Source organism: Drosophila busckii, chromosome 2R, assembly GCF_011750605.1.
Source record: "Drosophila busckii strain San Diego stock center, stock number 13000-0081.31 chromosome 2R, ASM1175060v1, whole genome shotgun sequence".
Lineage (NCBI taxonomy): Eukaryota > Metazoa > Arthropoda > Insecta > Diptera > Drosophilidae > Drosophila > Drosophila busckii.
In genome coordinates, this window is record NC_046605.1 from 5278963 (window position 1) to 5291303 (window position 12341).

Genomic DNA, 12341 nt, shown 5'->3' on the forward strand with positions numbered 1-12341 from the left:
ATTGCTGCTGCAACCATCAGCAACATCAACATCAGCAGCAACAACTTTTCGTAGGTGTTTGCCCTTTTTTATAGCCGCGTTGCAGTTTACGAGTTCAGGAAGTTTGTCGCCAATCGAAATGCAAAAAGCGCTAAAATGCGCGCGCTGCTGTTTGCTTAGCTTAATTTTCTTTTAGCTGCTTTAATTGCTGTTATTAAGCGCTGGCTGCTAACTATTAGTTGGCCGCTAATAATGCTTATTAAATAAACGCTATAAGTTCAAATTGGGGTTGGTTAAATTGTTAAATTGTTATTAAACTAACTATGAAATTTTAAATGCCTTCATTTAACTCTAAACTGCTTTTGTTAAATATTAAAAAATAGCCACAAATATATCTAAATCTATCATTGTTTAATATTAATATTTTTAAAATGACAGCCTGAGCATTTTAATTATGTATATTTATTTATAGACTTTTTGAATATATAAATTAATATTTATATTTATTACATTTTTTACTTATTTATTTCTAATTTATTTTTTTACATTTTCTCTAGAATTTAACTGATTTTAAAGCCAAATAATTAATTACTAATTTGTTAGACTTTTTCTCTGGCAACAAATTTGTTGAAAATATTTATTTATGCTCCTAATTATTAGTATTTTATCTAAATCTGTTAATGTCACCTATTTAATTTTTTTTAAATTAACTGAGGTATTGGCTTGAGTGCTATTTAAAATATATTCATATCTATCGCTGTTATTTTCGTTATTAACATTTTTAATACTAAATTGTTAATTGCATTTAATACATTTTTGTTTATTTACTTTTTGCTTAATTTTCTATTTTCTCACAGTTTTTAATTGATTTAATTTTCAGTAGCCTTGTAAGTCTTTTTCTATGCCAACAAATCTGCTAAAATATTTATTTATTTATTATAAATCTATCAATGCTACATATAATTTTTTTTATTAATTTTTTTATTTATTATCTATATTATTTCTATTCGCTTTTCATTTTTAATTGATTTTATTTGCATTAATATTCTTGTTAGTTTGTTTTTATTTTTTCTCGTTAGCAACATATTGGCTAAATTATTTATTTATGCTCTTAACTATCACCTATTAATTATTTTTATTTTTAAATTATTATTATTCTTTTTTATTAATTATTTTTTATTATTTTCTATATGCATTATTATTTCTATTTGCATTAATTTTTCATAGTCTAGTTTTTTTCTTTAGCAACAAATTAGCTAAAATATTTATTTATGCTCTTAACTATCACCAATTAATTCTTTTTATATTTTAATTATTATTATTTCTATTTATTAATTTTGTTATTTATTTTTGCTATATTATTTCTGTTCGCTCTACATTTTTAATTGATTTTATTTGCATTAATTTTTCATACTCTTGTTTTTCTTTAGCAACAAATTGGCTAAAATATTTATTTATGCTCGCTTATCTCTGTCCTACAATTAACTGCTCTACTTCTTTGCTGGCTTCGCTCATTCTCTATCTTTGCTTAGCCATCACTTCATCAATATTTAATGCAACTACTGCTGACTCTAGGATCAGTTCACCTGTTATGTGGCAGCAGCAGCAGCAGCAGTTGCTTAACAATTTTGTGTTGCCCTCTTTACTATTCTTGCTGCTGTTGTTGTTGTTGTTGTCTGCTGGCCAAATGGCCAAGTTGTAACGTTTTTCAGTTAATGCTGCTGCTGCTGCTGCTGCTGACTGAATTTCCTCATGGCGTTTTTCCTCAATACTTCCCGCTCTTTTTTTACAATGGGTTAACGTTAACCCACACACAGACAGACACACACACATACAACACACACGCACATTGGCAACTTCCCCGGCTGTGTGTCCGTTTAGCTCGATTACGCTTCCGGTTAATGGGCTGCCCCCCTCCCCAACCCTGGCATAGCTCAAAGCAAATGTCGTTTGCTTCCTACTACTTTTTTTTTATTCTTCTTTTCTTTTGCTGCTGGTTTTCTCCCTGCCCAAGCGATCCTGCGCCCATGGCAGCCAGACGAATGACACAATTTTGTTTTGTCATCTGCCCCTGCCTCAGTTGCTTGCCACCAAAACAAAACGCTAGCAGCAATTGCCGTCGTCGTCGACGTTTCCTCTCTGCTCATGCAGCAGGCATTGTCATTAGCCTGCGCCTCAGTCTCTCACTCGCTGTTTGTAATGATCGTGGCAATTAGTTAGCTGCAAGTGTGTGTGCCACACACATACATGCATGTGTGTGTGTGTGTGTGTGTGTGTGTTTGAAGGCAACTCTATTGTGATTGCAGTGCGCTACAAACATAAATTACAGGATAATCCGACATAAGCGCATTGCTGCGCTGCTTCGCTTGCAAGTGCGTGTGTGTGTGTGTGTGTGTGTGTGTGTGTGTATCTGTGTGTGAATGACTAAGTGAGCACTCGTTAAACGCTGACAACTTCCTGCCATAAGCAATGGGAATCGAACTGAGCTCAGTGCACAGCTAATTAGTCGCTCTCTATGTAATTTGCGTATGCGCGGATTTTTAAACTAAATAGCACAACAGCCACATACTTGCCACATGCCTCACATGCCGCACTTGCCACCTGCCTCTTGCTTGGATTAGGTTTAGCTAACACGCAAAGTTTAGCCATGGCGTATCGTATGTGCCGCAGCAGCGACAATGTTAAGCCGCCAGACCGCCAACATGCAACAGCAACAGCAGCAACAATTGTTGCTGTTGTTGTTGCAACAGTCAAGTCACCTTAGCTTGCAATTTGTGCAGGAATTGATTTGCTTTTGGTTTTTGCGTGTCAAAACACGCAACACAAACTGACGCCAACACATTCGACGGTTCAGTCTACGCGGATTTGTTCACTCAGCCGTTGGTGTCGCCCCCCGTCCCGCACTTCTGCGCCCGACCCTGAACAGCTAACCCATAATCACTACTAATGTCAACAACAGTCAACACAATTGACGTTTTCTTTATAGCTAAATGGACTATAATTTGAAAATTGCTAGACAGCAAAGAATAAATTTAAGTGCTGAAATTATTGTTTTAAAATGCTATATAAACAATTTATAAAAACAAAAAATTCTTTTAATTTTAATTGCAGCAGTTGCTTGTATACTATTTTGAAACAAAGAAATTAAGTAGTATTAATTTCATAAGCAATTTAAAAAACTGATACTAAAAATTAAAAAATTTAAAAAAATATATAAAGCAGCGTCTAAGCTCTAAATTCAAAATATATTATTGCCAAAATTTTAAAATACATGTTAATATATTATTATAAACATTAATTGAAATAAGCGACTTAAAAACTTAAAAAAAAATTTAAAATTCTAAGAAAATATATAAAGTTTGTCTTAACTCAAAAAATAATTCTCAGCAAATTTTAAACTTCAAGTATTTATTTGTATAAGACACAATTTAAAAATTCTTAGAGCTAAGAAATCAATTAGGAATTAATTTGCAGTCTGTAATATTTTTTAGAAATTTATTTTAACAATTGCTTGCTTTTCAATATATTTTTTACTATTTAACACTTGCTAACTTTCTTTTTCTAAAAATACATGCAATTTATATCTCAACGCTAACTGTACTCGAATTTATTATCGCATTGCTCACCTTGGTTTAAACTTAAACTAGACACCCATTGCGCCATGTGACCGACCGCACTTGGGCTTATTTATAAATATATCCAAAAAAAAAAACCCCTCAGGCGGGTGGGAAATACTGAACCAAAAATATTACGTTAATTGTGTTTAATCAATCAAGCGCTGCTTGTTTGTTTATTATGTCGAGCTACATACCATATTAAGATAAAACGTAATTTATCGAAATTCAATTTGATAAATACGACGAAACCTAGGCCAAGTGCCAGACCCACCCCCCTACTCAGTTATCTGCGCTGGTCAACAGGCGCGTAATGCTCGACGACGCGTCGATTAGATTAACCCAAAAAAAAAAAAGAGTAAAGTGGGTAGAGAGCACTAAGCAAAACATATGTATGCTATATCGTATGGCTCAATATCTATGCGACTGACGAAATGACGATCGTTTGGGTTGTCCAGCTATAGGGGCCGGTTGAAAGGTTGTTGATAAAAAGGCAAAGCATGCAATGAATTTAGGCGGAAAGACCCGCAACACCCCTTTCTAGGGAGGGGAGTGTGGAAAGTTGTCATTGATTAGATTTGGATAAAAGGCGGCGCATTATATAGATTAAAGTGAAATTATGGTATGATCGATTTGCACAGGGGGTTTTATCGTCTGCAACAGTTTACGACTGTGATTAAGGCCTAATGGCTAGACCGCAAGCCAAGTCAAGCAATTGCTGTTGCTGCTTTTTTATATATGGCCGAGAGTCATGCTGAGCTGTCACAAATGTGGCAGAAGTGGCAAGCAGCTAAGTGGATTAGTTGTTGCTACCGATCGTGGCCAGCAGCAGCCGGCGATGCACACACAATAAATCGTTGGTAATTTGAATCAATTTAGTTATTGACAAGCAGCAGCTACTAGAAAGGCAAGAGAGCGAGAGAGCGAGCGAGCGAGAGGGGTAAGCGGAGTCAGTCAATGTGAATGGCTTATTTTCAATTCTGCTTTGCGCTGCAAATTCAAACTAATCCGCTGTAAAATGTCTACACAGCAACGAAGATCGTAGCGAAGAGAGCGAGAGCGAGAGCGCGCGCTGCTCAGCGACTTCCTGAGCGTCAACGTCGCAGTCGGCGTTAATGTGTGACTTTTGCTGTGTTTTTCAACGACATTAATTTTGTGTCGGCTCTTAAGCCGGATTTAGTTAAGCAGCTCAACGATCGCCAAGCGACGCGCTCACTGCTCACACACACACAAACACACACACACACAGAGACGTCTACGCTACGCTCTTCGGCACATTTTGTTGTCTGCGCTTTAGGAAATTTAATCTCTTTTGTAGCTGGTTGCATGATCAGCGCTTCATCAGTTTCAAATTCAGCAGCCAGCCAGCGACCAGCACCTTCACCTGTTTTTTAGGCGTTGGCGTTTGGGTCTTTGGATGCTTTGGGTAGCGCCTGTCTTGTGTCTTGTGGCTGGGAATTTGGAATTGCCATCATTGTGGTTAGTCTGGTTATTGATATACACAGCAGAGATTACTTTAGCTACTACGCAGAAAAGATTGAAAGGGTAGACTAAGACAACAATAAAATTATTTTAGAACACTTTTCATTGAATTGAATTGTAGAACTCTAATAAAAGATTGAATTAAAAGAATTAAGGATTGCAGAGAATTAGAAAGATTAGGGAATTAACAAAAGCATTGTAGAAATGAATCTAATTAACAATTGATGAAATATACTGGAATGGATGCTGTATTACGGATTCTGAGTTAGATGAATTAAAGACTGCAACGAGTTCGAGAAATTAGAGAGTTGGACTTAAAGATTGCAGAGAGACAATAAGAGAATAAAATTATTATTTTAGTACACTTAAGAAAAGACTGAAGACTGAAGATAAAGACGTATTCTAATTATTTAGAAGATATCAGAAACTTTATAGCTTGAAACACTTTGTAAGATTTTTGAAATCTAATAAATTTGCTAAGAAATTAAACTCCTTCTTTTCCATTTATCAGTCCATTCCATTATTCCCTCCATTGTATAAGAGTTTCTTATAACAATTTGCTGGGTATTTTTCCAGCGTTCATTTGATATTTGTCAACAGATTTTCCTCGTTATAATGTGTCGCACATTAGTTAGCAGTTAATACTTTAAATAAGACGAGGTTACCGACATTTTTCCATCATTGCTGCAGCTATTAACGAACAAAAAACGTATGTATATACTACAGTCTGTCTGTCTGTCGGTGCGAGACGCTGGCGGCAGCGACGTATTAGTTTAAGCCGATTGTCGCTGTGACTTGTAGAAAACGATTGTGGAGCTGCGGCTTATGATTTTCAACGGGACGTATTAGTAATATGCGCCGACGACTTAGTCGAGCCCCTTTACGAAATTAACGAAATGAAATGTTATAAATCTTTGTCAAACAAAAAAAAAAACAACAAGGCAGCTTATGCAAGCTTTTGATAAACTCATAGTCATGCAGCAAAACTAATAAATACTAAGCCAAAAAAATAATTTAGAAAAGTCGCAAGATGAGTTGCTAAATGAAAACATTCGAAGGGGGGACGACGAATTATACACTTGTCAGTTGAAATGCTTGGAGAAATACTTTATGCCAGCCCATAACAATAATAATAATAATATTCAGCCCACTTGTCATAATTTTCAAACAAAATTTAAGTCAAATTTATGTCTATTCGCTAGATAGAGTCTCTAGCAGTCTCATGGATTTGGATGCGATGGATATAAATAAATACAGAAATATATATCTTTGTGTGTGTGCTATATATACGAACATGGCAAATCCACTAATTAAGAAGGAAAAGGTGACAATGCGTTGGTTGGGGGCGACACCAAAAAGAAATTAAGTATTTTGTGAAGGGGAGAAATGAAAATTTCGAAAATGCGCATATTGTAAATATTAAACATGTTTCGGTTTCGGTTTTTTTGGGAAACAGACAAGGCAACAAAAAAATAAAAGAAGATGATATTTCAGCTTATGATTAAGCTGCCTTAAATAAATGTATTTAAAAATACATAATGACAGCCAAACGCGCACCATTTAAACTGGATGAACTTGCAAGCAGCTACTCAACAGTATGGTTGGTAATAATTGGTGAACTTGTTGGTGAAAAGAATGCAGTGAATTTATCAATAATAAGGATTACAAAATTATTACTGACTGCTGATATCAATTGTTGATTTGATTTGCGAAAATTACACACCAATGAAAATTCACCAATTGCTGTTAATCATGCAGTGAATTTATCAATACTAGAGATGACAAAATTATAGCTTAACCCTTTAATACTAACAGTTGGTATCAATTGTTGATTTTGTTGCTATGCATATTATTTACCAAAGAAAATTCAACGATTGTTGAACTTGTTGGTGTAAATCATGCAGTGAATTTACCAATGCTAGGTATGGCAGAATTATAGCTTAACGCTTTAGTACTGCTGGTATCGATTGTTGACTTTGTTGGTGAAAATTATTCACCAATGAAAATTCAACAATACTAGTATTAAGTAATGCAAGCCAATTCGTGCAATGTTTTAATACAAAACAATGCAAAATCGTCTGAGTTGTTGATTTTATTGGTGATTGGTGTCAATTGTTATCATACTTATGATATCTACATGTTAATTTCCACAATGTTTCGTATGAGTGGTGGGGTAAACCAAGCTGGTTGGTAACTGCTGAAGCTCACCTATGAGTCGTAGCCTAGTTAAAAATTCCGGCGAATTTCGTAGCAAGTACACGCGCGTATTCATTTCCCGCCAGACAACTGCTTAAGCTACAAAGCCTGAACCGCACTTATCGCAATGTCTTACAAATCGTTTTTTATCAATGTGTCATTAGCTGCCAAACAGAAATTGTTTTACGATACGCCAAAATAGCAGAGCAGAGTAGCATAAAAGTGTTGCCAGCACCTTCAACAGAATAGAAAAGAAAACACAACACACAACACACACACAACACACACACCACACACACACATACACACACAAAATTGTGTTTGATTATCACGTGGCGGCGCTTTTTGAAATGTGCTACCTGGGCCAACAGCAATAGAGAATCAAAGAACAACATGCCACGAAATTGATTTAAAGCCATTTCATTTGAGCCGGCTGACAATGCTGACAAACTTACAGACACGTTGACAAGCTGTAATTAACTTAAAGAGTGTGAGTAGTAGCGCAAAACGCTAACTAAAATGCCAAACATGGGTTAAGGCTGCGACTGCGGCTGCGGCGCAGTTACGAAAAAAAAATGCCCTGCCCAGTTTCAGGTTCAGTTGCCAGAGATGCGAGCGAGCTACTTATGGTAATAATGATTATAAATTATTATAATCCAATCGGCTTTGAATAATTAATAAATATTTTTTTTAAATCGCATACACAAGCTACAGCTACAGATACAGATACAAACATAATCGCCACGTTGAACAGAACCGCATTGAGAACTGTTTGGTGTGAAAGCGTAGAATGAAATGCTAAAAATATGTTACAATCAAAAGAAAAGCAAAAGCGGCTAAAATAACTTTGTAAAGGCAACACACACACACAAGCATAACTAAGCCCATTTGGAAATCGAGTCAAAGAGGTGTTAGAGCCAAGAAAAGAAAGCAACTGGGCTAACAATGCAGCTACGACTTGAGCTAGCGGCTGTGTGTAGGTTAGATGACAAACAGTTTAGACATTTATGAGCAACATTTAATGAACATTTGACTACTGGAATTTAACAAACACACACACACGCACACACATCGTTGAGTTCATTCATACATTCATGCAAGTTTTAAATTTTGATTCGTTGCGCTTTGGCTTTATTGATTGCTACAATTTCAATACGGAAATGAATTGAACTCTAAGCAGGAAGCTTAAGGAGCAAGTGCTGGCCATATATATAGCTAATCTGTATAAAATTTATTATGTGTGCATGTGTGTGTGTGTGTGTGTTTGCTATCTATAAAGCAGGTGATATAACTACAAAGCGGCACGCATTTCATTATCTGTTGTCTCATTGTCTCTGCGTTGTTTTGTTTTGTTAACAATTCGATATCGCCAAAGAAATTATCACAACAATAAAACAAAACTAAATGCTTTATAATTAGCGGGCAACGTTGTAATATGCTTAAAAATAAAACTATATAAATAATAAGCAACCAAATCAAAATCAAACTACTTTAAGTTATTTATAAAGCGTCACAAATTATAAATATATATATATAAACGTAACCCATACAGCTGCAAAGACCCAAATACCCAAAAGCTTTATTATCTGCCCATATGTAGGCACCCAACTTAGTCTTATCTTAATCCCATGCGCTATTCACTAAGCGACACATAAAACTGTCAAAAAAAAAACGAAAAAAAAAGTATAAACGAATTCTTGTCGCGCTTTACGTAGAGACATGATTTAGGCAAGAAGACAATACCGATAAGTCTGCAAAGGTGTGCGTGTGTGTATGTGATATTGACAACATAACCTACAGTTAATACGTTGATTTATTTAATATAACAAAGTATTTTGGTTTTTCCAAACTTGTAGACAAACAAGAAATCAATGAGGTCGCAATTGTAAATTCGTTTGACGCACACACATGAGTGCGTGTGTGTGCGTGTGTGTGTGTGTGAAGAGTGAGATTTGTTTGTGCTGACATAAACTCAAACAGATAAATAATAATTACACACACACAACATAATCAATTATGCCTGCTAATAAACGCGCCATGGACACATGTACATGTCTGTGTGTGTGTGTGTGTGTGTGTGTGTGTGTGATCCGCACAATGTGCGTTGCACTAATCACGCCAGCATGTTCATAATCAATTTTATCGCACTTATTTGGATTAATTGCGATATCAATGACAGCCTGACGGAGCGTTGTCGAACTCGGAATTTAACTGGCGGCCAAGCACGATAAAAAATAAATACGCTGACGCACACACACACACACACAGGCACACATAAATAATAACAATTACATACAGTTACATGCTGTATAGTTATCGCGCAGCTATCGTGGCCATATCTAAGCCGCCAAAGCTGCCAGCGCATGTGGTTAAGCGGGCTAAAGGGTTAGGGCTGGGTGTGTGGGCTGGCGTCATTTAACTTATGCCCCCAAATTAGCAATGAGGCGACAAAAAGGCAACACTGTGGGGATTATCTTATCTGCGTTATAGCTAAAAGCATTTACTTTAACTTGGATATATTGGCAGAGTGAAAGGCGTGGCAAGCAGTGGGAGTGCGAGCGGTTCAAGGTGTGTCATGCAATTAACCAAAATGCGCTGTAAATAGCAAAAAGCCAACAGACAATGTTTACTGCCGCTTATCGCTTTAGCTCCAATCTCGGCACACAACAAAACATTGGGAAGCAACACCGATAAGGATTATCTCATAATCTGCATAAAGAGCGCAAAATCATACTACGCAAATATTAGCGCCTTATCGCAGTTAAAACGTGTTTAACTATAAGTGAATGCGCTTTGTTTAAAATTAAAAACAGTTGAACATTTGGCAATAGCTAAGTCTTGTTAACATATAAAAATTATAGAGCTAAAATTATAAACAGTAGCATTTGGGCTAAGCTACGTCTTGTTAACATTAATATTACTATAGCAGTTAAAACGATTTAAACTTATAAATGAATGCGCTTTGTTTAAAACTGCTTGGAATTTGGCTCTAGCTATATATTGTAACAAGTGTGGGCACTTGAAAACTTAACTGCTATTTATTTGCTTAGTTTTTTAAACTTGACTAGGGCGCTGACTAATGCAACATGCATCACCCCCTTGAAATACTTCACGGCTGATCCGTAGCTATAACTCGCTGGTTCTGCTACAAAGTCTAGACTAAAAGCCGTGACGAGCCGTCGCTAAAATCGACAAGTCAAGTCAAGGATCAGTTCGGTTTGTATGGAGGACTCACCTGCTGTCCGGCATTGGCTGCCACCCAGGCTTCGGCAAAGGTTTCCATGGCGCTTTGAAAGTCCATCATGTAGTACGATCGTTTGTTTTAATATATTTAAAGTTTGATTGCTACTGCTTTGTTGCTTATTTATATATATATATATATATGCGTAGAATGCGTGTTAATTGGTCTTGGTTGGTTTGTAATTGGCAACGTTGCCAATTATTTTATATATGCAAGTTAGCGATAAGACTAAAGCACGCTTTAATTTCGATTATAGAGTGCGCCACTTGGCATAGGCGTTGCTCACAGTTTATGGCCACGACGGAGACGCAAATTAGACACAACAACACACACTAACAAATGCACACACACACACACGTACACACACACACACGTTTAGCTTTGAAGGCGGAACGGATTCGATGTTGATGACGATGATGCTGCTGCTGCCGCTTGCTGTTCCAGTCTTCGACGCGACATCATTAGCACAGGCGGCACGGGCACGCCATAAAAAATATCAGTGCATATCAGTTGGGCAGCTCCTTTTTAGACGCTAGCAAGCCCAAGGACTATGAAGCGTGTCAAAAAGTCAAGCCAAGCGACGGCGATAAGCGAACAGCGTCCAAAGATTTGAGAGATCCTCGCTAGATTGAACGCGACAGCTCCACTCAAGCTACCAATTACGACTGACGTTGCGCGTTTATTATCGTTATTGAAGAATTGTTAGAGATATACGCCGATACTCTGATTGACTGTCAGCTGAGTGTGCAAGCACTGATTTCTTGTTCTTCTTCTTGTTAGTTGCGTGTTAGTTTTGTTTTGTGATAAGCGTTGTCACTCTTTGTTTACTCGCTTGCGCTTGTCTTCGATTTGTTTTCTCTTTTATTGTTTGGGCATGGCCATATATACTATTTAACGTCTCAATGTCTAGAGCTGCGACTGGCTAGCCTATTATGCTGATTGTCCAATAGATCTATTAATAATAACAACACTCGGTTGCGCCTCTTTCACTGCTGCTGCTGCGGCTCTGCTTCTGGTTAGTCGTAGTCGTAGTTGCTACTGCTGCCAGACCAAATTCAGAACGGACGCGCGTCAAGACATCCTTCCACAGCACAAGTTGTCGCACAACTGACAAATTCTTTCGCACTCGGCCCGACCCGCCCCGGCCGGCATTCGTGCATTCGCAGCCATTCGTCTCTTGTCTTTGTTCATTTGCCCGCTTTTGCCGTTTGGCATTTGTATGCGTGTGTCGCTCTCTCACATTTTGAAGTGCGGCAGCGCTCTCTCGCTCAGCTAGCAGCACCTGCAAATAGTAGTAGCAAATATACAAGTCATTCAACAAAATATGTTCAAGATATGAATATGAAATGTCAATTGGCATTATTATTATAATAATATATGCAATCGTATGATAATTTAACATGATTTAAAAATAGCATAAAATACATTTAAATGCAGCAGAACTTCTTATATATTTTATTTGTATATTAACTTAATTATTTATTGTAATTATAAATATAATATATTTTATATTGTACTAAATGCATTAAAAATAGTATAAGTAGATTTTATATATATTATTTATATGATTAACTTGTATTTACTTAATTATAATTTTATATTTATTATTTTAGAATTTACACATAAATAAATAGATTCTTATATATTTTAGTTTAAATAATTATCTTCTTAACTCCGTTCAGCAAAATGTTTCTTAATTTGAACAGAATAAATTTAATTAATGAAATAAAATTTCTAACTATTAAAATATAAATTAAGTGCCTAAAAATTTATTTAAATATTTTTTTAGCTGCATAAATTCTTATTGATGATCATGGCCAATTGGCATT

General features: G+C 36.2%; 1 protein-coding gene across 1 annotated transcript in view; it reads right to left on the reverse strand.

Moving 5' to 3' along the window:
* Positions 1-11599, reverse strand: part of LOC108596695 — a 50974-nt gene extending 39375 nt beyond the window's left edge. Inside the window, 1 exon segment of the mRNA XM_017982717.2 lies at positions 10507-11599. Within this exon segment, the coding sequence (XP_017838206.2) occupies positions 10507-10575 (69 nt within the window). The 5' untranslated portion in view covers positions 10576-11599.
* Positions 11600-12341: the final 742 nt, after the last annotated feature.